The sequence below is a fragment of the Akebia trifoliata genome, chromosome 1 (assembly GCF_017979445.1).
Source record: "Akebia trifoliata isolate Shusen 1 chromosome 1, ASM1797944v1, whole genome shotgun sequence".
In the NCBI taxonomy this organism is placed as follows: Eukaryota; Viridiplantae; Streptophyta; class Magnoliopsida; order Ranunculales; family Lardizabalaceae; genus Akebia; species Akebia trifoliata.
The window spans coordinates 4,842,192-4,868,418 of NC_141375.1; the positions used below are offsets into that span (position 1 = coordinate 4,842,192).

The 26,227-nt window shown below is 34.3% G+C and overlaps 1 protein-coding gene and 2 long non-coding RNA genes across 7 annotated transcripts; 1 reads left to right on the plus strand and 2 right to left on the minus strand.

The window, feature by feature from the left end:
* Window positions 1–5,550: 5,550 nt before the first annotated feature.
* Window positions 5,551–12,446, minus strand: CFIM-25 (homolog of CFIM-25). The gene is made up of 8 exons (XM_086436049.1): window positions 12,265–12,446; window positions 12,121–12,166; window positions 7,754–7,847; window positions 7,289–7,362; window positions 7,047–7,133; window positions 6,852–6,962; window positions 6,575–6,744; window positions 5,551–5,814 (listed from the first exon to the last, which is right to left on the minus strand). The coding sequence occupies exons 1-7, from the start codon at window positions 12,408–12,410 to the stop codon at window positions 6,673–6,675; spliced, it is 630 nt and encodes a 209-aa protein (XP_086292175.1). The 5' UTR covers window positions 12,411–12,446; the 3' UTR covers window positions 5,551–5,814; window positions 6,575–6,672.
* A 3,131-nt stretch (window positions 12,447–15,577) lies between these two features.
* On the plus strand, window positions 15,578–17,594 carry LOC147410496 (uncharacterized). Of its 3 annotated transcripts, none has more exons than XR_015176810.1 (3): window positions 15,611–16,165; window positions 16,418–17,213; window positions 17,290–17,594. It is a non-coding gene; the product is annotated as an uncharacterized LOC147410496 (long non-coding RNA). The 3 variants fall into 3 exon arrangements; XR_015176811.1 differs by having other exon boundaries at window positions 15,616–16,165; window positions 16,418–16,576; XR_015176809.1 differs by lacking the exon at window positions 17,290–17,594 and having other exon boundaries at window positions 15,578–16,165; window positions 16,418–16,795.
* A 486-nt stretch (window positions 17,595–18,080) lies between these two features.
* On the minus strand, window positions 18,081–20,903 carry LOC147410497 (uncharacterized). Of its 3 annotated transcripts, XR_015176808.1 has the most exons (6): window positions 20,409–20,903; window positions 20,183–20,282; window positions 19,655–19,754; window positions 19,425–19,551; window positions 18,795–19,008; window positions 18,081–18,701 (listed from the first exon to the last, which is right to left on the minus strand). It is a non-coding gene; the product is annotated as an uncharacterized LOC147410497 (long non-coding RNA). The 3 variants fall into 3 exon arrangements; XR_015176805.1 differs by having other exon boundaries at window positions 18,132–18,701; window positions 20,183–20,902; XR_015176807.1 differs by having other exon boundaries at window positions 18,132–18,701; window positions 18,872–19,008; window positions 20,183–20,901.
* Window positions 20,904–26,227: the final 5,324 nt, after the last annotated feature.

Consider the following 26,227-nt stretch of genomic DNA (forward strand, 5'->3'; position numbering starts at 1 on the left):
CCTCTACCAAAAACTTTTATTTTTCTCCCCAAAACTATCATCTTCAATTTCTAAGGTAATTCTTTCCCTCTCACTAGCAACTTTAAGATTCTATCTTCTTCCATGCTCAAATGATAAGAAAAAAATTAAGGAATTTTTCCAAGAGATTTAATATGACTGATTGAAGACAAGTTTTAAAAGTCTAAAAATTAATTTAGAGAGTTGCTATTGCCACACCAATTTTCCCATTTCTTCCCTTTCTACCTTATTCTTCAATTTGAAGATTTTTTTCTCCTTCAACCATCAAGCATCAAGACAAGATATGGTTTTGAGGGAGGTTGAAGATGATACAATTTTGGAAAGAAAAATCAAGTTATTACCTAGAGGTTGTAGATGATGGGTTGAAGAAAAAAAATGAAGAAATTTATCCTATATGGCTTAAAAGTTTCGTATTGAGCTGATTTTTTTTTTAGGAACCTAATCTGAAACTTTTAAATACATCAAAAGTGATTTACAAATTATCGATAAAAAATTGACGGTCCACAATTCTAAATCACTTTTGATGGGGTTAGAAGTTGAAGATAAGGATGATTTTTGTGAGGACGATCTCCTCATCATAGAGATCATCATAACAAAAAATCAGTCCAATCCAAAACTTTTAAGCCATATAAGACAAATGTATTGGCTCCCACATATATGGTTGGGTTCAACGACCAAAGAGATGACCAAATTATCCTAACCTTTCGATATCCAATCCAACAATAGATCTCATTTAAAGCAACCACTTAAATCACGTGATTTTTAAAGTTTCTATCTATTTACAATCATCTCCTCGCGTTTTGAAAACCCACAAACAAAACAAATCAACCAAGCTCGTCTCTTCACTCTTCCCTGACTCTTAATACTTCTCTGGCAATTTAGTTTTTATCTTAGGTGACGATGAAGTCATCATCTCAAAGGATCTCTCTTCACTCTTCCCAAACCTTCTCTAGCATTTCAGGCGATTTTTTCAGAGAAAATTTTTGGGCCTTCATCTCATCTTCACTCTCACGAAAATGGTGAACCATCGCTAGATGATTTAATGTTTATTCTCTTCATCATCCTTCAAAACACGAGATAATGGTGAACCTTCACCAAAATTAAAAGTATAATTTTTTGGAAAATTATTCTAAAATCATATATTTTTTTAGTATGAAATTAAAAATCTACCTAAAATGATACGTTTGCAAAAGCATTGGAACACAATTAAGAGATGGATGATGATCAATATTTTTACATATTCTATGTTGTAGTACCCAATATGAACATGGAACACAATTGAGAAATGAATGATGATGGGGTAGAGGTGAAGACGAAAGTGAAGAAAATGTTGTTGCCTGGGATGAGTTATATTTGTCGTCGCAAAGATTGCCTGAGATGGAATTGCGCGAGCAATGGTGAGAGGGTTAGATTTACGAAAGAGTGAGAGTGAAGATGAATGTTGTTCATTCTTTATTGGGTTTTCAAAATACGTGGAGGTAACTGCAAATAGTGAAAATTTTAAAGAAATATGACTTAAATGACTATTGTAAACGAGATCCGTTGTTTGTGGATATCCAACAGTTGGGACATTTTGATCATCTCTTTGGCTATTTATTTGGCTGTTGAACCCGACTCTATATATATAGACAACAGAGGTTGAAGATAACGGGGTTTTTGTCATTAGGTTGAATAGGAGGGTGTTTTGGTCATTTTGTGTTAGTCTTACCCAAGACTGACGTTAAGGGGGTACGTCATCTGTTTGGAAACAGCTCCAGCGTCGCTATCAATCGATCCTATCAGATCTGAAATCCATTATTTCGGATTAAATCTAATAATAAATATGCCATTCAGATATATAATTTAAGAAAAATTACTTAAAGGACCCTGGCATAGAGGTTTTTTCCTAAATAACCTTAAGTTTTGGATGATATCTTAATAATCAATTTAATAACAAAATTTCTTTCTTAATAATCCATTGTCGTCGAGCTCACCACTTCTTATGGTCTAAATCAACTTTTTTTATTGTCGAAGTCACTACTTTTAAACATGACTTACAAGATTGAATTTATCGATAATTATAATCAACCTCAAAATATTAATATTATCGAATTCGATGATATTTGTTATATTATTGATGAACTCAACGTTTTTAAGTCATGTTTTACTGTCGAGTTCGTCAATATTTTCATAAAAAATTTGTCAAACTTGACAATAAACAAATTGAACAAAATAATAAAAAATGGTAAACTCAACACTATAAATGTGATCTAAAATTTTCTTATTCTCCCCCCCCCCCCCCCCCCTTCTTTTTTTCAATTTTAATACTAGGTAAAACTCTTTGAAATACCCAAAATAGACACTGGAATCTAAAGTTATGACGTAATTTAAAAAAAATAAATAGAATCTCAACTTTATTTTCAATTTTTTTTAATAAATCATCGAAATAAATTTAAAAAATATATATTTAAATATTCAGAATTATGAGTGTAGACACCCCAATTTGTATGAACCCACCTTGAAAAGAGCCCTCTAAATTGTATTTCGAATTGAATTACCAACAAAAGGGTCAAAAGGCTCAATTGATTAAAATCCACCATTTTATTCAAGGTAAAAAGCCTTAGGACCTTAGATGGACCTATGGGCCATACCCTTTGCATTCATTAAACCCACCTCCTTCTAAGCTCATTCATCCTCCAAGCCTACTAAAAACTCACTTCTTATCCCCTACTCAAAGCCCAACCGCTTCCTAAACCCACTACCACTCTTAAACTCTTTCTAACCCAATTTCTCAATCCCAACCAATTTCTACCCCAACCAATTACCAAAGTCAAACATAGTTAATTTCTAACTAATTCAACCTTAATCCTAATTCCAAATGCAATCTAAATAATATCTTAACCCACACCGCTTCAAAACCCATGTCCAATCACTAAACTTATCAACAATCTTCTATAAATCCAACTCATGTCCGACCATGCCCAAGCCCATCTCCATATCACTTAAAATTCAAATCCAACAACCCAATCCATGGCTATTGATTTATCTCAAAGTCCAACAAGACTTAAAAAAATTCATTATCATAAAATGGACACGTGTCACCATTACATTTATCCTTTCAAATCTATCTTACAAAATTTTATCATCAAAAGCTACACACATCACCCCCTCACCATGCCACATGTCAAAAACCTAATCACATTATTTTCTCAAAAAATCATCACACAAGTCACCTCCATAATACATCAAACCCCTTCACCTTAATCAACTCACATAATCCATCAAAAAGCTACACACGCTTATTTTTTGGACACATGTCATCACCATCTCCACTCTCAAAATCAAATCCCTCACCTTAACCATTCTCCTAAACAACTACCATCCCACCTTAGCCTAACCAACACTCAACCCAAAAGTATGGGTATGAGATCCAACCTATATAGGTCTAAGAATGGCCCAATCACTCATTTCCACTCACCTCTCCTCCCTCTAAAATTCATGTCATTGTACCATATCTTTAATTTTGGGATATTTTTTTTTTACCTTAAAAGGTGTCCCAAAAGTCTATACCACCATCTCTCCACGAAAATCTCATGCTTTAACTTTCCCTCTCAAGTCTCAAATTCTCTCACTCTCTCTCATATCTCTCAACCTCAAATCCTTACACTAAAACCCTCTCAACTCTCAACCTTAAATCCATTTAATCTCAAGACTCTCAAATTCTCTACACCTAAAATCAAGATCAAAAGACGTCTTTTTTGAAGTCTAAGAAGAGAACTTAAAGAAAAGAAGACAATCAAGAACAAAGTGGAGATAGAACAAGGTTTAGTTAATGTAGTTGTGCCTCTCTCCCCCTTATATCTTCGTCTTTTCATTAATTTCGATATAGAATGCCCCACGATGTGATGATTACTCTCATTTACACCTGGTAGATTGGGTTTCTACTTAATCAAAAGGGTAGGGGTTGAAACCATTTAAAAAAAAAAATGATTTCTTTTAACCATACACATTTATGCACCCAACACTTCAAACATTTTTCGAGGCTAAAGCTATTGAGTCTCTTTTTTCCATAAGAATAGGTCTATAATCACAAAAACCCACACTTTTCAAAATTGTATGCTCTTAAGGCAGTGCATGGTTACGGTCCTTTCTCTCAATGAAAGGATCCTCATGATCTAGGCCAACATCTATGTTTAAGGTACAAAATCGTGTTTTATCGAATTTTTTCTTCAAATTGACCATGTTTCAAGATTACCACCTAAAGTATAAAAAGAGGGATGCCTAAAACCATCCCCACTCTCCAGTTGGACCCACTTTTGATAGACCATTATATTATCCACTTTCAAGAGTCACTCCAATGCCAAAAATCATGTTTCGAAACTAATTTTCAAGTGGCCATTCATACTCATTTTTAAAAATGAATGATGGCGACTTCAAACCACACAATGTCAATCTTTCAAACTCGAAAATCACATAACTATAAAGAGTATATCATTCTCCATTCGTCATTCACCATAACAAATCATTGCAAATTATCGCAATCATCATTGAAAAACCTAACCATACGAAGAAGATGAGAAATAAGGGTCAAAGACCATTAAGAAGTATTTTTTTATACTAAATGGACTACTAAGATATTGCCCAAAACTAAGCGACTATTTAGAAAGAAACCCCTTTGTTAGCGGATTTCCATTGGATCAAATCCAATAAGAGTCCAATCGGTTATGGACCCAAAATTTCATGTTTATCGGATCAATTCTGGATCTGATCCAAATCGACATCGCTGTAAATGAATGTAGGATTCACAATGATTATTGTAGCTGAGGCCCACTTGCCTATGGATTGTGGAGCACAGCACACAAAAAGAGCTGGCATTGGCTAGGTCAGGTAGAGGCCGACATGGCTTTGGTCTTGACCGGTGTAACTGGATCATATCAGACCCAAAATCCAATCCATTCCTATAGCCTGATTTGCTGACGTATCGGATCAGTTCTCGATCAACCATGTCCTGATCCGAAAAATGTGAATATTATTTTGGGCCAAGAGGTTTAAGACGAGGCTGTTTTAGGCCAACGAATTTAATTGCAAGACCCATCAAGAAAGAGAGCGGCTATTGACACCCTAACTTTTACTTATTAAACCCCAGTTTCCTAAATTATTCATCACCCCCTGATTAAGGATTAAAACACATCGTTCAAACGTCAGAGGCTTGGCTCAAATTATTATCTCAACATTACAAAACATGATAACACTCCTTCAAACAATTTCAATTTTGTTTATAATTATGATTAGGCTCATAAAATTTTAAACCTAAAAACTAGAAATACGCATACGCGTGCGCTTGCACACACACACACAAAGTGTGAAACTTTCTATTGGCACCCCAACTTTTACTTATTCTCATCCATGTACTTGTTTTCTTTATTTTTAATTGGGGTTAAATAAATAAATGTTGGGGTGCCACTAGCAGCTCTCTAAAGAAAATGTAGATGGATTTTCGTGTAAAATAGTTAATTGAGGTGCATGGGCACAATATAAGTGAATTAAGCAATCTAGACATAAAAACTTTAATTAGATACGTAAACGAACTTCCCAAAGTCGAACACATGCAAAGTACAAAGAAAGTATTCTAAGGTAACAACGACACAAAATAAAATCCAAATTTACTTGAGAAATCACACGATGATGTTTATACATTGTATACCTAGCTTACCTGCTATCCCACTACTAACACAGCGATATATGGAGTCCGAAGAGTTGACATATTTGCAGAGTAGAGCCCATCCATTGAGCACAATCAAACCTCTCTTATATATCCTGCAAAACATGGTGGGAAAGCATTTATAAATCACAATCTCATCCAACTGACAAAGGGTTTTTTTTTTACTGAAAATCGTTTGCTGACATTTGATTGCACACAGAAAATTGGGTTCCGAGAAAACAAACTGATTGGAATTTAGATTATGGTCAAGCTAACAGAATTAGCCTCAAATTTTCAACCGCAGGGAAAAATTATTTTCCCAAGGGGGTAAGAATCTGCTCTTCTTGTGATTGTGGGAAAATCACTTTTCCCGGCAACATTTATTGACAAATAGAAAAATACATGAGGGCAAATTGATTTTCCCAACAAACAAAAAGACCCTTAGAAGTAAATAGTGAAAGAAAGGAATCATTGAGCAGCACATTAGTGATGCTTAAATATGTAGGCAACCTTACATTTTTTTAAAACAACATAAGATACATGAATGCTAAGAAAGCTTAATTACTTTAGAACAAGCACCATTGTACATCGTCAGGATGCATTCATTTTTAATAGTATTAGCATCCTCTTTGGATTTAAGGGGGTAGAATGGAAAAAACAATAAAGTTGGAGGGGTATTAGGGGAAGAAGAGGAAAGGTAATATATAATATATAAAGTTGAATGGGTAATCTTGGAAAGACGAGTCAAATGAACCTGGATGAGTCAGCAAAGACGAGTAGTAAAGTACTGACACATTTCAACACATGAAACAACATTACATTCAACATCTCAAGTTTATTGAGACGGAGAGTAACTCTACAAGGTAGGCTACCTACACTTTAAACAAAAAAGTATGGCACGCATCTGAAGCTCTTCGATTGAGATTGCAGTCCAATATACATCATTCTCCAAAGCATAGATGGGGAGGTCTGATTCAAACTTCAACGATGTTGAACGAGAATTTAGATAGTAGCTGTGGGACTCCAGAGATTATCGGACCATACGTCTGAAAAAAAAAAAAAAAAAAAAAAATCGTGTGAAAACATATCAGATAGCCACATCTACACCAGTTATCTACTAGAATTGTGCAACCACTTTCAAGATACCTCATACCTTACGGCTTTCATGAATCTGGCATAGAGGAACAGCAAGCAATTTTAGGTTTCTTGGCACAATGAATTTGCAGCTCATCGGTAATTTTACAAGAAAGAGTTTTGTGCACTCCTAGAAAATGGGATAACTAACAAAAATTAGGATCTTAATGTTAATAAAACTTGAATATTGCTGCTTGTGCTAACTAACAACCACCTTAGGTCTTTGTACATTCGGTGGCAAATACGGATACATCAAAGTTTCAAAATCAGACCTCCACCACCTTCCAAGGCATTCTCCTACCTAAAAAGATCAAGAAATGAAATATTTTTTAGTTCATTTGTCAGGTTATACACTCCTTGGACTGTTGTATGGTAGGACTCGTAACATGGCACTAATTCATGTCACCATAAGGAGTAATATCATAATATAAATGTAAAAGCAGATATCATATTTACCTCCCAATCGGTTGTCGTGCCATCTTCGTTAGCAGAGAGCTTGTTTGATAGCTTGCGTTTTAGTCCATCGGTCTCTGAAGAAAGGTGCACGTTAAAGTTCATTAAAATCTTGAAAGAGTATCTTACTTTTAAACTAAAGGCTTCGGTTTTGATTTCGAGGCTGTGCAATAGACTAAAATACGCATCTCTGTATACATGTACACATATAAGAGAGATAAGCATACAAAATACATGAGCATTTATAGACATAATGACTTGATAAGTTTCTAGCCCCTAAGACTTGTGTTTATGCATTCCAAGACAAGCTAAAAATTACTTGAAATTGGAATTTTCATGAGGCACGTGGCTTGCAAGAAGAGTGGGTATTGGCTAACTCCACATAAATCACAAAACTAGCTGATAACTGCTTAATAGCTAAAAAATTAAGCAGAAATGCCACAAAAGATGAATATTATGGATATATACCTGATTCACCAGGTCTTATGCGGCCACCAGGAAGCTTAAAAAAAGAATTCTTTACTTGCAACAGCAGCAAGTGAGGTTGTTTAAACAATTCAACCTGTTTTAACAACCATTACAAGCTCATTCCAAAATAATAGCATGTGCTACAAACCTTAATAAAAAGAAAAAAAAAAAACAAAGAAGAAAAGATATAAAGAATCATCATCATCACAAAAAAATTGGGGTTGGCTGAACAAATCTTGTTCCTCCATACAATTCTGTCTGAATGAAACAAAAGTTCAAGATTCACGGGAGCAGATCCTCTGTAGCCCATTTTCTCTGTAACTATTTCAAACGGTTGGGGGTGTGCCACATCATCAAGACTGTTAAATCCAACCATTTAAATTTAGAAGTTTATAGACCGTCCATTTTCAAACACTTGATTAGAGGAAAAAAAAAGTTTTTTTTTTTTTTTCCAAATCTGATCTAAACCATGATTACAAGATGACAGTAGTTGTTGTCAAAATAAGATGTTGTATGGACTGTGGAACTTCAGCTACAGAGAGTTACAGAGAAAATGGGCTAGAAAGGATCCGCTCCCAAGATTCATGCTAGGAGGTGCCTCTTAAGGAACGTTTCTATCGTGAAGTGGTGTTACATTTGTAAGTAATTATTGCCTTGCTTGTTCGTTTGTTGATAATTCTCCTTCTCTTTTGTGCACTCCTTTCCTTTTCAATAAAGCTTTCCCTTGTAGAATCCAAATTTCCATTGCGGCACATTCATTAGGGTCCACTAACTCATAAATGTTTGGTCCACCACTTAGTGATTATATGCACTAAAAATCAGCCTGATATGTGATTTCCAGCTGTCAACTATGTGCATTTTTCAAGGGTGATTCAGAGTCATTGGATTTTAGCATTTTTTTGGGGTAAGTACTTGAATGCCTAGACGAACATCAACATTCAAGCTGATTTTTGGTGTGTAGGTTCATCAAGTGGAAGTTTAAACATTCACAGATCAATGGAGCCAAAACAGTGTGCCACATGGCACTTGGGATAACATTTGATTTCAATGTTGGTATTGAAGTCTCCTTACCATTTAAAAAAACCTCTTGAAAAAGCTTAAGAGGCACCCTGTTAGCCCTGTGACAAGCAACTGAACTATATGGGTTAGAGCTAAGAAGTTTTGCCCTATATGGGTTAGAAGTTTCGGAATGGGCTGATTTTTGGTAAGGATGGTCTCCTTATAAAAATCAGCCCATTCCAAAACTTCTAACCCCATCAAAAGTAGTTTATAAAAAAATGGACGGTCCACAATTCTTCAACTTGTGAACAGGGCTTAGAAGTTTCGGAATGGGCTGATTTATGGTGAGGATGATTTCCTCACCATAGAGATCATCCTCACAAAAAATCAGCCAATTCCAAAACTTATAACCCCTTTAGGACAAAACACGTTGGCCAAATAGTTGGCTCTTGATCCTGATCCATATATGTATATAGACTAGGGTTCACCCATGCCTACAGCACGGGCATTCTCTTTGGGATTAAAGGGGGAAAAGCAGAAAAAAAAATGAAGTTAGGGGGTATTATTAAAAAAAATTGAGGTTGAGGGGTAAAAAATGAAAAACAATAAAGTGGGTTAAAGGAGTAAAAGATGAAATATAGTCAAGTTAGAGGGGTGAAGAGGAAACGCAATAAAGTGGGCCCTACAAAAACTGTAGTTAGTTACAAGAAACTCTGCTATAGTGGACCATAAGCAAGGTGCCGTAGTTTGTGGGAGTCAAGCAGTTTACATAATGTCATTTTCTATAACATGTTAATGACCTTATCTCCTAACTAGTCCTAGTTGATGTACCGTCAAGAAACTTAAGACGTACCATATTAGGACCTCCTCAACCTCATTAATCAAACTTACATTTCTAGATTAAGTTCCTCATTGCATCGAAGCTCTAAGAGTGTTTACCATCTATAATATGTTCAACACTTGGAGCTAACTTTCCTATTGTATCCTGATTGAATTATAATGAAATAAAACAAAGTTGCATCAATAGGACACGGATCATTATCAATGCAATCCATATATAATAATTTCTCATTCCCCATCTATTCCACCAAGGCAAGGTCACCCACTCAATCAACCATAGAGCACAATTCTACCTCAAACCTATCCTTTATGCCAACTCAGACAAGAAAAGGGTTGGTATAACATTTGAGGACCGAAAAAGAATTAAGCCTTCTAAGCATTTGAAGGAGTGTATGGTGTCAGTCCCTTTTTTCCGGATTACCTCCCATGAATATCCAACCAGATGCTCCTAGTTTCATCTTTTGAATGGTTAATTGCTTGAAAAACTTGCGTCCAGTAAGGTGAAATTGCTTAGGCTGTATTCTGAGCAAAATTTAGTAATTAATCATTTTAGTAGTCATTACAGTTTATATTTAATATCTTATCTAATATTAGATTTCGATTCTTTAATATTTGATTGAGGATGTGATTCTTTAAGAAAGTTTGATTTTCCTATCTTATCTTTAGGAGAAGCCTAAAGGATTTAGGTTGGGGAGAAAAAAAAAATGTTTGAGAGAAGTACATTATGAGGTTATGCCCCTCAAAGTGCCAAGATGTAAGACAGTGGCCCTCACATCTTTAAAGAGTGGTAAAAAATTACGAGTCCAATTAACAATTAACATTAGAGTTGATATTTGCTATCTTATCTAATAGAATTGAATTATATTGAATAAAGATCCTTTGGTATTTGATTAAGGATGTAATTCATTAGCTTAGTTTGGATCTTTAGCTAAGTTATAAATAAGGGTTTATATTGGACTGTTGGAGAGAATAAATGCTTCAGAGAATCCATTAGACGGTTTTGCCCCCTCAAAAAGGTAACATGTAAGGAAGTTGGCCCTCTCAAAGTGGTCATCACAATAATATATTACGATTTTAAATTTCGTGTTCATAAAAATATTGTAAAAATAAGCTATAAATCAGGAACATGCAAAACAAGTCCTATTTGGATACACTTAAAAAATCAACTTTTTTTTACTGAAAGTTGAAAAGTTAAAACGTGACTTTGGATTAACTTTTAAAAACCACTTTTAAAAAGTAAAAAAGTCTTAACTTTTTAAAAGCAAAAGGAAACTACTTTCTACTTTCTCGCAAAGTTACATTCTTTCACAAGCTAACAAGATCTTATCTAATGGAAGCGACTCTATGTTGGGACCAAAAGCATCATAAAAACTACAAATTGAACTACTTTATGATGGGAAGAAAGAGCGGTACATTGGGTAGACCATTCCTACTACTAAAGGCATGACATCCATTTGAACCACGCAAAATCTATTAGTATGCATGCCCCCTTCAGTTTACCTATTTCAACACCTTACAATATCGTAGGTCTTGACATCTTCTAGGCAAGGGGGAGGGGGATGGGGTGGGGGAGACATTCACGTGCAATTCTCTCTTTCAACTCAACAATCCCAAAAAATGAGTCAATATGATGACTCATTGAGTTAACTCAGATGAGTCAGTAAAATAATGTCAAACATATTTTACTTTGTAAAATTATTTTCAAATAGTCTAAAATTTTAAATCATAATACTTGCTATTTCCCGAGAATATCACACACAATGTTTTGAATATGACTTAGACAAGTTTCAAGCATGTTTTTAAAACTCAGTTTCATGGACGAGATCGAGTTGTCTTGGACGATACAACTCGAATTGGACGAGATAAATCATTTAACTCATTTTATAATTATTTATTCATATATTTATATTAAAACAATTATAATTTTTTATTATTTATAAAATAAGGTAGATTAGAAGATGTTTAATCAAAAATCATATTTTATTTGATAATAAATATTTAAATTAAAAAAATTAATTATTTTAATTAAAATATACAAAATCCTGGTTGATCCGGGATTTTCAAAATGTTGTCCAGACTCATCTTGTTCGTCTTTCGAGATTTTACACATGTGAGACGCCTTGTCTATCCGTCCCATTGATGGATGATACCAAGATAACTCGGGCGAGTCATCTCAGTCTCAGACAAGATTTAAAACCATGGTTTCGAGTCAATGAGGCAAATGGACGTTTTAGAGTTGTTATACCAAGTACACACTTCGAAATTCGACCAAAACAAGTTAGGTCAAATTTCGAGGTGACTTGTGAACTAGATTCAAATTATATATCGATTATCGATCATTTCAATCGATCTTGAATTCTTCTTTGATAATTTTTTTTTCTTATTTAAGCTAAAAACTACTTTTATCAGGGGTTCCGGATTCAAAATCTGATTTTCACTGAATCAAGAAATTAAAAAATTAAAAAAAAGAATCAATTAATCCAACAAAAAAGAAAAAGTGAAAGAAGATCACAATAAATAAAACTGACCAGAAGAACAGCTTCCACACAAGTCCTCAATCCGTTGATCGCGTAACTGAGAATTAAAAACAAGATAATCTTAGGGGGAAAATATATTAAAAGGGGAAAAATTAGAAGAAAAAGAAGAAGAAAGAAATTAGGGTTTGTAGTTACTTAGCCCTCATCCTCTGTGTACGTTCGGCTAACGTCTCATCTTTATAAGGAAGAGCTTCTTTGGATCCAAAGTAGTAACAGCCCAGAGGATATATGTTTACTACAGTATTGTCATTTTCTGACGTAATTGCCCCTTGATCTCCCATTTTCGAAGCACACACAGAGAAAGAGAGAGGGAGAGAGAGAGAAGAAGAAGAAGAAGACGACGAAGAAAGAGAGAAAAAAAAAAAAGAGACAGCGTGGCTTTGATAATGAACACGTGGCAATTCTTTACAGTGCCATGTGGTGTTCAAGGGGAGACTGAGAGTAGGTTTGCAACTAAACACCCGGTAGTACAGAATTAAGTAGTTTGGATTTATTGATTCGTATCTTCTTGCGTGGAGGGGACACTGGATGACATCAAAGATATGACGAATTTACCTGTTACTGTAGAGTTCTTTTAGAGAACTGCTATTGGCACTCCAATTTTACTTAGTACAATCCAATTAAAAATAATGAAAAAAAAAAAAAAATGAGTAAATGATTGAGAGTAATTAAAAGTTAGTTAGTGTCATTTTGATAATAAAAAAAAATCAAGAAAATTACAATTCTTAACACTAAAGAATCATGATGGTTAATTTTGAAATTATAAAATTATTATTTTTACTATATAATATTTAAAAACTCTTTAATCAATGTTTTAAATTACTGATAAATCCTTTTCATACAAGTGTGTTTGCCTACGTCGCCTTCTAGTTGTAAATAACTAATAAATAACAATAATAAAATTGAAGGAAATTGTGATTGGTTGCATGGTTTTAGAAATGGTATTGAGGTCAAGTTGATTGATCACCTAAGTCATCTTGGTATCATTCTTGAATCAGAATTTAATTTCTTTGTTCAAGTTTCATTCTTCCTTTTTTTTTTTTTTTTCATCTCCTATTCTATTTATTTTTATTGAGAAGAGGTATGGAACCTCGGTTTAGCCAACCGATCAATGTAGTAAAACAAAAAAAAAAAACTGTTATTGGCACCCTAACAAAAGATTTTAAACACACCATTCAAACATTACAAAAGTTTGGTTCAAGTTATTACTTCAACATTTTTCTTTATTAATAAGCCTATTCTTAAGGAGCTCAGTAACTCGTTGTTGATGGGATTTGAACTCAGATATCTTATATCATCACAAAGACTTTACCAACTAATACATTGAAACAACTTCAATAGTTGTGTGCAATAACCTTCAGGGGTTGGCTCAATGGCAATTTTGAATCGATAATCAGTGGAAGTCCATGGGTCGTGAGTTCGATACCCAGTATATGCATTTATTCCTTGAGACCACCTGTGAGGGTGCACCCTCTTTTCACGCGATGCATATGATGTGCAGGCGTTGCACGTGCCCAAGGGAAGGGACCTAAACACCTTGGCCCAACTTTTGACTCTTCCAATCCTACTAGTCGGACATAAGTTCAAGTACCTCCATTATCACACACACACACACACACACACAAACAACAACAACAGTTGTTTGCAGTTAGAATTAGACCCATATAAAAACCTAAATCTAACAAATTATAATATAAAAAGAACTATAGATTTCTATTGGCACCTCAACTTTTACTTAATTCTCAATCATTAATTTATTTATTTTGTTTTTTTTGGATGAATCTCCATTTCATGGTTGAAAGTGACGAAATTCCAAGTTTGATACACTGTTCATTTTAATTTCAAAAATATGCATTCGTCATTTTTATAACCTACGAACTCATGAGTTCGTCACTTTTAATATCTACGAATTCGTAGATATATTAGCAAATTTAAAATTCATTAATTATAAAAGTGACGAATTCTCTCGACATTCATGTTTTGAGAATTAAAATGATCAATATACCAAAATTGGAATTTAGACATAGGTTGCATACGTTAGGGAAAAAATCCCTATTTTAATATGGGTGTATTAGGTAAAAATTGTGGTGCCAATAGTAGCTTTTAAAAAGATTAGCCGGGATGTCTTTATCAATTGGTGTACAGTTGGAGCTCATAGATTTGCCACGACCGGAACAATTAATTTGGTCCACCGACCAGTTGAATAAAGAGATGTTAAATACGAAAGTAATTTAAACTTGTCATTGTATGAGTGGTCAAAGAACATGGATTTTGGTTGACTTCAAACTAATACGCACAGATGGACACGTGTTAATATGCATAAATTAACTACATTCTAAGATTAATGCTGGAGTGACCTAGACATACGGAGGACATCTTAATGTAGTAGTGCACGTATGTAGGGGTGTCATTGGATAGCCGAAATTGAAATTCGAATCCAAATTTGAATTCAAAAAATTGGATATTATCCAAAATTTTCGGATATTGAATTTGGATTCAGATACAAATTCAGATGTTACGAAATTTGATTCGACAATATCTGCTTCGATTTAAATACATGTGTTATGTATTCATGTTACACAACTAAATTTAATTTTTGTTTATCTTCTCTCTCAACAAAAACGCAAGAAAGAACCAGCAGCAGGTGGATTTCGACTATGCGAGTTCCGTGGCCACCCTCTTCTTAGGTCGGCGAACATCAAGGTAAGTACTTCCTCTCTCTCTCTCTCTCTCAAAGTAAAACTAAAATCCTATTTTTTTCGATTGTGCGAGTTCCATAACCACCATTTTCTCTGGCCGATGAGCATCCAATTCTTTCTCTCTCTCTCACACACACACACACACACATAGTAAAACCCTATTTTTTCCCCTTTAAAATCCATCAACTTCAACCTCAATCAAAATAATATTGATTTATTTTTTGAAAATCTATTTCTTCAACGTCGATGTAAAAAAAACGTTGTTTTATTCGAATTTTTCATCATTTTTTTTTAAAATTAAAGTTTATTTGATTTTAAGACTGAAATAGGTTGAATATTTTGAAAAAAAAAAAAATTCGATTTGATTTTTACAGATTGAAGATGATGGAATTGATCGAATCTAATTTTTGTAGGATTTTTATCGAATCGAATATTATCGGATAGCCGATATATTTTTCAAATTCAAATTCGGATATCAATAACTTTTTTCGAATATAGCACTATCCGATCAGATATATATCCGTTGATAGTCCTACGCACATGCCACCACGTCAAGATGTCCCCCACTGAGGTCACTCCAGCATGACTCTATTTCTAAACATAACATCTTGATGTTAACCTTATAATATTTTGTGAAACAACTTTATGTTAACCCTATAATAATAATAATAATTTGTGACAGACAAGTTGAGGCCTAATGCGAAACCCCAAAATGAGGTGTTATATATATATATATATATGGGTCGGGTTCTTACGACTAACATCGCGACAAACCGTAGAAACCGTCGGATTTAGCGCAGATCAGTGGTCCAAATCTAATTTTAGTTTACAATTCAGTAAACAAATGAAGTTTGGGAAATTAAAATCACCTCCCTCTTCGACAAAAACAAATCGACAGATTGCAGAGATCGTCTTCTTCCTCGTTCCTCTTCTCAACTTCCTCTTCTCGACAGATTACAGAGATCGTCTTCGATTTACGAAGAAGATGAAAACATCTCTCTCTCTATCTCGTCGTTTACAGTGATTTACGACGAAGACTTCTTCTTCCTCATCGAGATGGATTAGACTCACCTGTAAAAATAAAAACAGATCTCAACTTCGTTCTTCGTTTCTCTGCAACATCGGTTTACGACTTTTGAAACCGTCAATTTATGACGAAGATGAAGACATCTTCTTCCTCATCGATTTGGACATTTTCGATTCTCTATAGATTTGGGCATTTTCGACTCTCTGCAGATTTGGACAGATTCGATTCTCTGTAGATTTGCAAAACTTCATCACTCTCTTTCTCTCTCTAATTCGTTCCAAAGAAATTACAAATTCAATCTTTCTCAAAGGTAAGAAATCAGAAACCCTTAAGTAGTTTTTTTTTTTAATTTTTTTTAAATTTCATGTTTTATGTTTTATGTATTTATTACGAAAGATTGATTTCATGTTCTGAGTTTTATGAGGGATTGGTTAGCTTGTTACTTTAATCCCCAATTGGTTTGCCCAATTGATTTAGGCAGATTTTAATCCCCTCATGCAAACTTCACTGTATTTTTATTAATTTCATCAATTATGGTGCTTCTTTGGTGTGTGATCCGCAGGGCATGGAAGGCATTAAAGCTTATGGGATTGATAAATTTATTCAAATAGCTGCTACCCAACTCAGTGACCCTTCTCTAGTTGTTGAATCTGAGCTTTCAGAAAGAATATTCCAGAGAGAACTATGAGTTCTATTGATTTACTGTCTCATCTACTTTTTGGTTGGAGTCATTTCCCATATGTTTTTTACTTGTAAATTCTATGAAATGCTGAGATTTTTGACAAATTGTTTGAAGTATGTTGAGGTGATTAGATTTTTCATGATTTTTAGGTGTACAATTTCCATGATATTCCAGAGAGTACATCGTTTTATTAATTAGTTTCAAATAAATCTAGGTTGTTGGGGACTGATAAATGGATATCTTTTTAGGTTTGGATTATCCTTGTTTTCTGAGTTGTATTTTTATGCATAATTTATCTGGATTTTTGTTGTTTTTTTTCCTTTGTAGCCTGTGAAAAGTCCTGTGATGATCTGTGGTGATATACATGGGCAGTTTCATTTGTTCTATTTATTTACATTTTTTTATTCAACTATGATATTTGATATGCCTATGTGGCCTGCCAAAGTAATGCTAATTTGTAGTGAAGTGCTACTGAGACACTGTAGCAGGTTGGAAAGCCATTAGTTAGGTATTTGTTTATTTTATTTCATATATTTTTTACTTTATTTTGTTTATTTTTATTAGGTTACATGCTACTGTGAAATGCATTGAAAATGATCACTTTTGGGAAAGGAAAATGAGCTAGAAAAGGGAGGTCCACCTAGTTGTAGTATGTGTGGGGACCATGACAGGCTTGGTATGAATAAGCATATGCCATAACAATAACCAAACAACTGTTGCATCTACATGTTATTTGATTTTGAATTGTGCAGGTGTCTTGCCACTGGAGCTGAGGATTTCATCCAGAAGCCCTTGAAATTAAGACATATAGAGGTTGGGAAGCTATGTGAGGCCAATAACACTAATAGGCAAAATAGGCACCAAGAGAAAAGTTCAACATGACTTGATGCTAGAGAGTAATGGATCTGAAAGACGACCTTGCATTGCAGGTGTTGCTGTTGCATGATGGGATGGGATGATTTTACTGACATTTTAAGCCTTACTTTGTAGTTGTTATCGTTGCATTTTAAGCCTTGTTTTTAATTCTTATTGTATGTTGGGGGGGGGGGGGGGGGGGGGGGGGGGGGGGGCGTGTTCTGGATGGAGTTTGTGTGGCAGTAGTGTGTTGATTGTGTGAAGAGGGTCATCTAAACGTATTTTATGAAATAATATTTTGTGGAATCTTCTCATTATGGAAATTATGGAATGTTGTCTGATCCCTTGTTTTGCGAAACCATTCGCTTTCTGTTAACTGAGTACTGTAATATAATTACAGCAAAGAAGCAAAGAAAGATGGAAGAAAGCTGTCTTCTTTCTTAGTTGTTCATTTTCCTTTGAATTTATAGAGGTTACTGCAGTTACAAGAGGTTACTGCAGTTACAAAACCTTCCCATTATCCATGGTAGTTACAAGACATTACAACAATCAGTTATTGTGTGATGTTATTGATTTCTCTTGACATTGGCTGTGGTTCACCTTGTGCCACCTTTAGATATTAGAAAACATTCAATGTTTCGTTCTTGTCTACGTTGAAACCAGAATATTCCACCAAAAGAGTCAGAAATGGCATGGAACTTTAAATCATAATTGAGACATTAGAACAACACACAATACATGTTTCTTTGACTAAATCCAAGGGCAATTTGATAAATAAATTACATAACACAAAATAGCTACTAAGCATTTCTTTTTTCCTTCTAGTAACCAAAATAGCCATTCGGCGTGTACAAATGTGCTTCATAAAATGAATTACTGAACTTGTTGCCCATCACTTCTTATAATTGAAATTTACTTGAATGACCTATGTTGTACACAATGTACTCATTGTACGGTAAGCTAGCCTGCAAGACGAATTTGAAGAATTTGAAAGGATCGACACGACCAATGTCTGGGGCACCTCGGAGAAACAAGCGCACACAAACACAAACAGCAGCAATTGCAAGCATCGAATGGATATAAGGATGGTGAAGCAACCCTTGGGTACCTAATATCAACTTGTAATGCTTTGTCATCATAGTGACACAACTCGCACAAGATCTCGGCCCTTGCAATGGTTGGCCATGTTTCCTGTCAACAAGCTTCTAAACCACGAGATTGTTGTATTGGTGGTTATTCCTCATTAAGGCATAAACAAATGGAGACTGCCCATTTCCATCCAGTAAGTATTCCAACAGATCAACTCAATCTATACAAAAATTCATCCAAAAAAAAAAATTCAGGAAAATCAATGTAAAATATTCAGAATTGTTCGTATAAATGTAAAATTCAATTCAGATACCTCTTAAGTGTCTCAAAGGCTTCCTGTGATAGAACTATATTAATTAAACATACGAGGAATAATCCATAAATAATCACCATCTTTATGTGATGCCAGTAGTCTGTCTGTATGAACCAAGAATCATCCATTTCTCCAAAAATTTGAATCCCAATCCTGAACTAGCAACTTGACATGCTGAAGAAGGTCTTGTTTGAGCTGAAATCCAAGACACACCCTGCCAGTGGTCAAGAAAAAAAAGGCTATAATATGAATACCCATTTATGTTAAAAAGCATCACTTTACTTCGCCAATCAACACTATTAGATTGACAAATTCATCAATTCAGAATGATTTTTGAAGGAAACAAAAAAACAAAAACAAAATTCTCCCATGGAAGTGAGTCACACCACGTGTTATTGTTGCTTATTTTTCACACTAACTTTCCTCCTTTTCCCCTAAATGTAAAGTGCTTGAAAAACATGAAAACCCCAAATTTCTTCATACCCTTTTAAAGATTATAAGATCAATTATTACAGCCCCCATTATGCTCACTAATATGATAATAATATTATGTCAAGCTAATACAATTTATACTGAATTACTACTAGACTCGGCATACTTTTTTCAGATATATTCAATTACTTGACTTACTTGATGAACCAATCAAGCATGTTCTGATGGGACTCTTCAGCAGACTTCACAGCTGCTTCATCGCAAGATTGTATCGCACACTCCATCAGTGTGCAACCCTAGGAAATATCTTCACATAGCTATCAACCTGTAGGATACCAGCACCCCCTTAAATGATAGGTATACACCAATATTAATCAAGTAACAAGGGTTCATACAAAGACTAACCACCAAAATTTTGAGTCTCTCACCTCGGGTTTGTGGATAAAATTTCTCCAAACTGTTCCACAAGTTCTGGTGGACCAAATTTGTCGAACTCGGCACCTAATATAGCGAGGTGGACCTTGACCTCTGCAAAATGTGTGCCTAATAATTTTTCTATAGATCTTAACTATTAATTCATAATCAACTCAACAGTGACTATAACAAGGCAAGAACATAATAAGATCATTGTGGCCACCAACAAAACAGACAAAAGGGTAAATATGAAGCTAAACTTTGATGGTGCAAGCGTTGGAATTCTGGATACTGGCTGTTATGGATGTATTGCTAGAGATTTAAATGGAAAAAATGGTAAAAGCTTCATTAAAAATTTTGAGGGGCTAATATAGCTCTCCATTTCTATAAATCGATATATTTTTTAGGGGCTAATATAGCTCTCCACTTGCTCCCAGGCAGTGGCAGACATTGATATATAAATCGATGAAATCACACAACCAGGTCTAATATAGCTCTCTATTGTGATGAAATGTTATTCAAAATGGCAAAAATTAGCATACCCGAACTAGCTGCTGAATCCGAGCCAAACATGAACCATAAGCAACAACTCCTGAATAGCGACCTCTCTCAGCACCAATTAACCCCCAAGAGTTTTCCAAGCTAACCAATCCCTCATAAAACTCAGAACATGAAATCAATCTTTCATAATAAATACATAAAAGATAGAACATGAAATTTAAAAAAAAATTAAAAAAAAAAACTAATTAAGGGTTTCTGATTTCTTACCTTTGAGAAAGATCGAATTTGTGATTTCTTTGGAACAAATTAGAGAGAGAAAGAGAGTGATGAAGTTTTGCAAATCTACAGAGAATCGAATCTGTCCAAATCTGCAGAGAGTCGAAAATGCCCAAATCTATAGAGAATCGAAAATGTCCAAATTGATGAGGAAGAAGATGTCTTCATCTTCGTCATAAATTGACGGTTTCAAAAGTCGTAAATCGATGTTGTAGAAAAATGAAGAACGAAGTTGAGATCTATTTTTATTTTTACAGGTGAGTCTAATCCATTTCGATGAGGAAGAAGAAGTCTTCATCGTAAATCACTGTAAACGACGAGATAGAGAGAGAGAGATGTCTTCGTCTTCTTCGTAAATCGAAGACGATCTCTGTAATCTGTCGAGAAGAGGAACGAGGAAGAAGACGATCTCTGCAATCTGTCGATTTGTTTTTGTCGAAGAGGGAGGTGATTCTAATTTCCCAAACTTCATTTGTTTACTGAATTGTAAACTAAAATTATATCTGGACCGCTATCTGAGCTAAATCCGACGATATCGATTTCTACGGTTTGTCGCGATGTGAGTCGTAATGTGAGTCGTAAACACTTTTTGGTAAACATTTTGACAAACACTTTTTCAAAACATGGGGTTAGAGGTCTTGGAATGGACTGATTTTTGATGAGGATGATCTCTACGGTGAGGAGATCATCCTCACCAAAAATCAGCTCATTCCAAAACTTCTAGCCCCAGTTTACAAGTTGAAAAATTGTGGACCGTCCATTTTTTGTAAACCATTTTTGATGGGGTTAGAAGTTTTGGAATGGGCTGATTTTTGGTGATGATGATCTCTACGGTGAGGAGATCATCATCACCAAAAATTAGCCCCTTCCAAAACTTCTAACCCATGTTTTGAAAAATGTTTTGCCAAAATGTTTGTCAAAATGTTTGTTGCTGAACATTTCCCATATATATATATAGGGTCCCGTTCAGCACCCTAAGCTTTACCACACACTTTAACAAACGTGTTTTGTCTTATATGGGTTAGAAGTTTTGGAATGAGCTGATTTTTGGTGAGGATGATCTCTATGGTGAGGAGATCATCCTCACCAAAAATCAGCTCATTCCAAACTTCTAACCCCATCAAAAATGGTTTACAAAAATGGACGGTCCACAATTTTTCAACATGTAAACATGGGGCTAAACATTTCGGAATGGGCTGATTTTTGGGGAGGATGATCTTCTAATCATAGAGATCATCCTCACCAAAAATCAGCTCATTCCAAAACTTCTAACCCATGTAAGACAAAAAACGTTTGTTAAAGTGTGTGGTAAAACTTAGGGTGCTGAACATTTCCCATATATATATGGGGGGCATTCAAGGGCCAACTTTTTAGCAAACTTTTTGGCAAAACATTTTTCAAAACATGGGTTAGAGGTTTTGGAATGAGCTGATTTTTGGTGAGGATGATCTCTACGGTGAGGAGATCATCATCACCAAAATCAGCCCATTCCAAAACTTCTAACCCCATAAAAAACAGTATATAAAAAATGGACGGTCCACGATTTTTCAACTTGTAAACATGGGTTAGAAGTTTTGGAATGGGCTGATTTTTGGTGATGATGATCTCCTCACCGTAGAGATCATCCTCACCAAAATCAGCCCATTCCAAAACCTCTGACCCATGTTTTGAAAAATGTTTTGCCAAAAAGTTTGCTAAAAAGTTGCCCTTGAACGCCACCCTATATATATATATATATAGAGAAGAGAGAGAGAGAGAGAGAGAGAGAGAGAGAGATTTCTATATATATATCTATATATATCAATGGCCAACAGTTTGGCAAACACTTTTTCAAAACATGGGTTAGAGTTCTTGGAATGGGCTGATTTTTGGTGAGGATGATCTCTACGATGAGGAGATCATCCTCACCAAAAATCAGCTCATTCCAAAACTTCTAGCCCCAGTTTACAAGTTGAAAAATCGTGAATCGTCCATTTTTTGTAAACCATTTTTGATGGGGTTAGAAGTTTTGGAATGAGCTGATTTTTGGTGAGGATGATCTCCTCACCGTAGAGATCATCCTCACCAAAAATCAGCCCATTCCAAGACCTCTAACCCATGTTTTGAAAAATGTGTTGGCCATTAAACGCATATATATATATATATATATATATATGTATATATGGGAAAGGATCAGCAAACAAATTTTGGGACAAAAATCCAGACAAATGACTGTGTCCGTCGGATATCCACGTATCCAACGGTAGAGATTTATTAAAAAACAAATCGAATTATTTCACTTTTAACTTTTCGATATTTGCAATTACCTCCCCACGTCTTAAAAATCCCAAATCACCCAGCTCATCTTCTTCACTCTTCTCTCAATAGAATTCGTCTTCCTCACTAACCCTAACCTGCAATTTGCAGCTCCACTCACCGGAGTCTTTGTCCCAGTCGATAATAACAATCAAGCTACGACAACGGTTGTGGCGACCTAAAACCCCACATCTATTTTCGTCATATTCTTCTCCTAAAGTTCCTTTGCGACACTCTAACCTCAAAGACAACGACAGAGAACAAACCCATTTCAATCTCGTCTTCTTCATCTCTGCCGTATGCAATTTTTCATCTCAGGTTGACTTTGATGAAGTTCATCTCAGAGGTATGATTTTTGTTTCATCTCAAGTCGACTTTAACAAAGCTATAATGGTGCACTTCTTCCAGTTTTTATTTGTTTATTTCAGATTTTTCGATTTTCATTTCTTGTTATCTCTTAGGGTTTCAATTTTGATTAATTATTGAGGATCTTAAGTAGAATGATTAATTTTATTTATTCTTTAAAATCAAAATTGAAATCCTAAGAGAGAATGAGAAATGAAAATCGAAAAAATGAAATAAACAAATAAAAGCTAGAAGAAGTGCACCATTATAGCTTCATCAAAGTTGACTTGAGATGAAACAAAAATCATACCTTTGAGATGAACTTCATCAAAGTCAACCTGAGATGAACAATTACATACGGCAGAGATGAAGAAGACGACATTGAGATGAGTTTTTTGTCCGTCGTTTTCGTTGAGGCCAGAGTGTCGTAGAGGAACGTTATGAGAAGAATATGACGAAGATAAAGGTGGGGTTTTAGGCCGCCATAGCCATCGTCGTAGCTTGAGTTGTTATTGTCGACTGGGACAGAGACTCCGGTGAGTGGAGCTACAAATCGCAGGTTAGGGTTAGTGAGGAAATCGAGTTCTATTGAGAGAAGAGTGAAGAAGATGAGCTGGGTGATTTGGGATTTTTAAGACGTGGGGAGGTAATTGCAAATATCAAAAAGTTAAAAATGAAATAATTCGATCTATTTTTTAATAGATATCTACCATTGGATACGTGGAGATCCAACGGACACAGTCATTTGTCTGGATTTTTGCCCAAAATTTGTCTACTGATCCCTTTCCTATATATATTAACATAATGATAATAATTAATTATTTATATAATATAATTAAAAAAAAATATATTTTCTTACTTTTTTATACAAAATTACTAATTAAATTTTACTAATATATCTTTTTCAATAGATAATGTGTCTGCTCCACTTAATCTTTCTTGTGACATAGTTGTACGTAATTTTGTTAAAGTTATTCTTTTATTTTGATAAACTAGGGATTCTATTAAAAATTATTATGACCTTATGTCTTAAGAAAATCTAATCAAGTATATCTTATTAATAGTATTGCCACATATGAATATTGAGAATTAAAAAATACGATGAAAAGAGAAAAAATATTTTTAATTAACAGAGAAAGCAATAGAGATAAATTCTAGGGAGATGAAAATTTATGAGTTTAAGAGATGTTACTTGAAAAGTTGAGAGAAGAGATAATGCAAAAACTATGGGTGCAACTTGGTCCGGTTCAAACCGAGATCGAACCAAACCTATAGCTCTGGGTTGGTATGGTTCAATTTAGAACAAGTTATGACTTGGTTTTTGATTAAGAAAATGGAGAAGCGATCAATTCGGTTCGGTTCTCGGTTCAAGACACTAACTCTTCTTCCAATTTAGTCCTTGACTTATTCTGATTATCCAAATAGTTTATTTAGTAAATCCCTCTTTATCAAAATATTTCCTAAACCCCACTTTAGACATTTCTCATGATTGAAATGTCGAAATTGCCCTAACCATTCAAACTCATCATTTTTGTCTAAAAAAAAATGGATTTCTGGCATCACGATCAAATTTTGGAGACCCCATTCCGATGAAAAGGATTTGAGAAAGAAGAATAAGTCATTTTCAAAAGCATTTTGAAGATGTATGTAAAAAAATTAGGGGTTTTTTCAATTGTTTTGCTTCATTTTTGGATGAAAATCAATCAATTATGGTTCTTTTGATTTGAAATCATCAACATAAGTCATTATGTCAAGTTTATGTAGATTTTTTTTAATGTATTTTAGTTGGAAAAACACGAAAAAAAATGAAAAGTGAGTGGGTTTTACAACGTCGAGGACAATATTTTTATTTTTAAGTTAAATATTTTTATTGTTGAGATTGACATCTAAAAAAAAAAAAAATTATTGCTGAGGCCACCAATTTTTTTAATTATTGTCGACCTCACCGATTTTTTTTCATTACTGAGGTCGACAATTAAAATTTTTTTTTTATTGGTGAGTGAGATCAACAATAATTAAAAAATTAGTGACCTCCGACAATAATTTTATAAAAAAATTGTCGACCTTGACACTGTAAAACCCATCTGATTTCGTTTTTTTTTTCTTCAAGTTTTTCCAACTGAAATACATGGAAATATCGACTTAAAACTTGACATAATGATTAGTGTAGATGATTTTAAACCAAAAGAACAATCCTCGATCGATTTTTATTGAAAAAGGAAGCAAAACAATTGAAAAATCCTAAATTTTAACATAGATCTTCAAAATGCTTAAAAATAGCTTCTTCTGCCTTCTCAAATTCTTTTCATAGGAACGGAGTCTCCAAAACTTGCCTGGAATGCCGAAAATCCATTTTTTTAAAAAGAAAAATGATGAGTTTGAATGATTAGGGCAATTTTGACATTTCAATTGCGAGAAATGTCTAGATTGAGATTTAGAGACTATTTTGAAAAGAAGGATTTACTAAATGCACTATTTTGATAACCCGCAAAATTCCAGGACTAAATTAAAAGAACAGTTAGCGTTGGGGACTATTAAGTAATTTTCACAGATTTTATAATTAGGAAGTTATAAGGACTAATTAAAAAAAGTTGAGAAAAAATCTCCATGATTTATTTTTATTTTTTGGGAACACCATGATAATTCTTAACAAATATTTTTTTAGGAGCTTTCTCCAATTGTGGGGCTTTAGTGGCCTTATGCATGAATTGACCATGTCTGCTAATGATATGGTATGCTATGATTGATTATACACCAAGAAGTGATTTCATAGGTCCTCAGCAAATTGGTCACTACAACAAAAATGAGTTTTTATAACATTTTATTTATGACATTCATGACATAACAATATTAGTTATCTATAATATATAGCATTTGGCCCAGAAAATGCAATAGATTGTGATGAAGCAATCTCATTCTTTTTGTTTTTGTGAATCCTAGATATGGATGAACCAAATTTACTTGTATTTTTGTTGTTTATATTGGTGGAGAGGACAACTAGGGACTAGATATTGTGGGAATTGTAGAATAGCCTAGATATGTGGTTGTGAGTAGTTGACAAATTTGTTGGTTTTGGTTTAATTGGAATCTATTTAATGACTCAATTTGTATTCTATCTTATGTCATATGTGTGATGATGTCTGTGGACACGGGATTTCGAATATTCTTCA

Bases quoted from the DNA above. Each gene is read 5' to 3' on its own strand.
- CFIM-25 (XM_086436049.1), bottom strand. From the start codon at position 12,410: ATGGGAGATCAAGGGGCAATTACGTCAGAAAATGACAATACTGTAGTA. The intron at 6,963-7,046 runs GTGGTTGTTAGT...CCCATTTTCTAG, and splicing joins CGAATGTACAAAGACCTAAG to GAGTGCACAAAACTCTTTCT. The intron at 6,745-6,851 runs GTATGAGGTATC...TTTTTTTTTCAG, and splicing joins AGATTCATGAAAGCCGTAAG to ACGTATGGTCCGATAATCTC.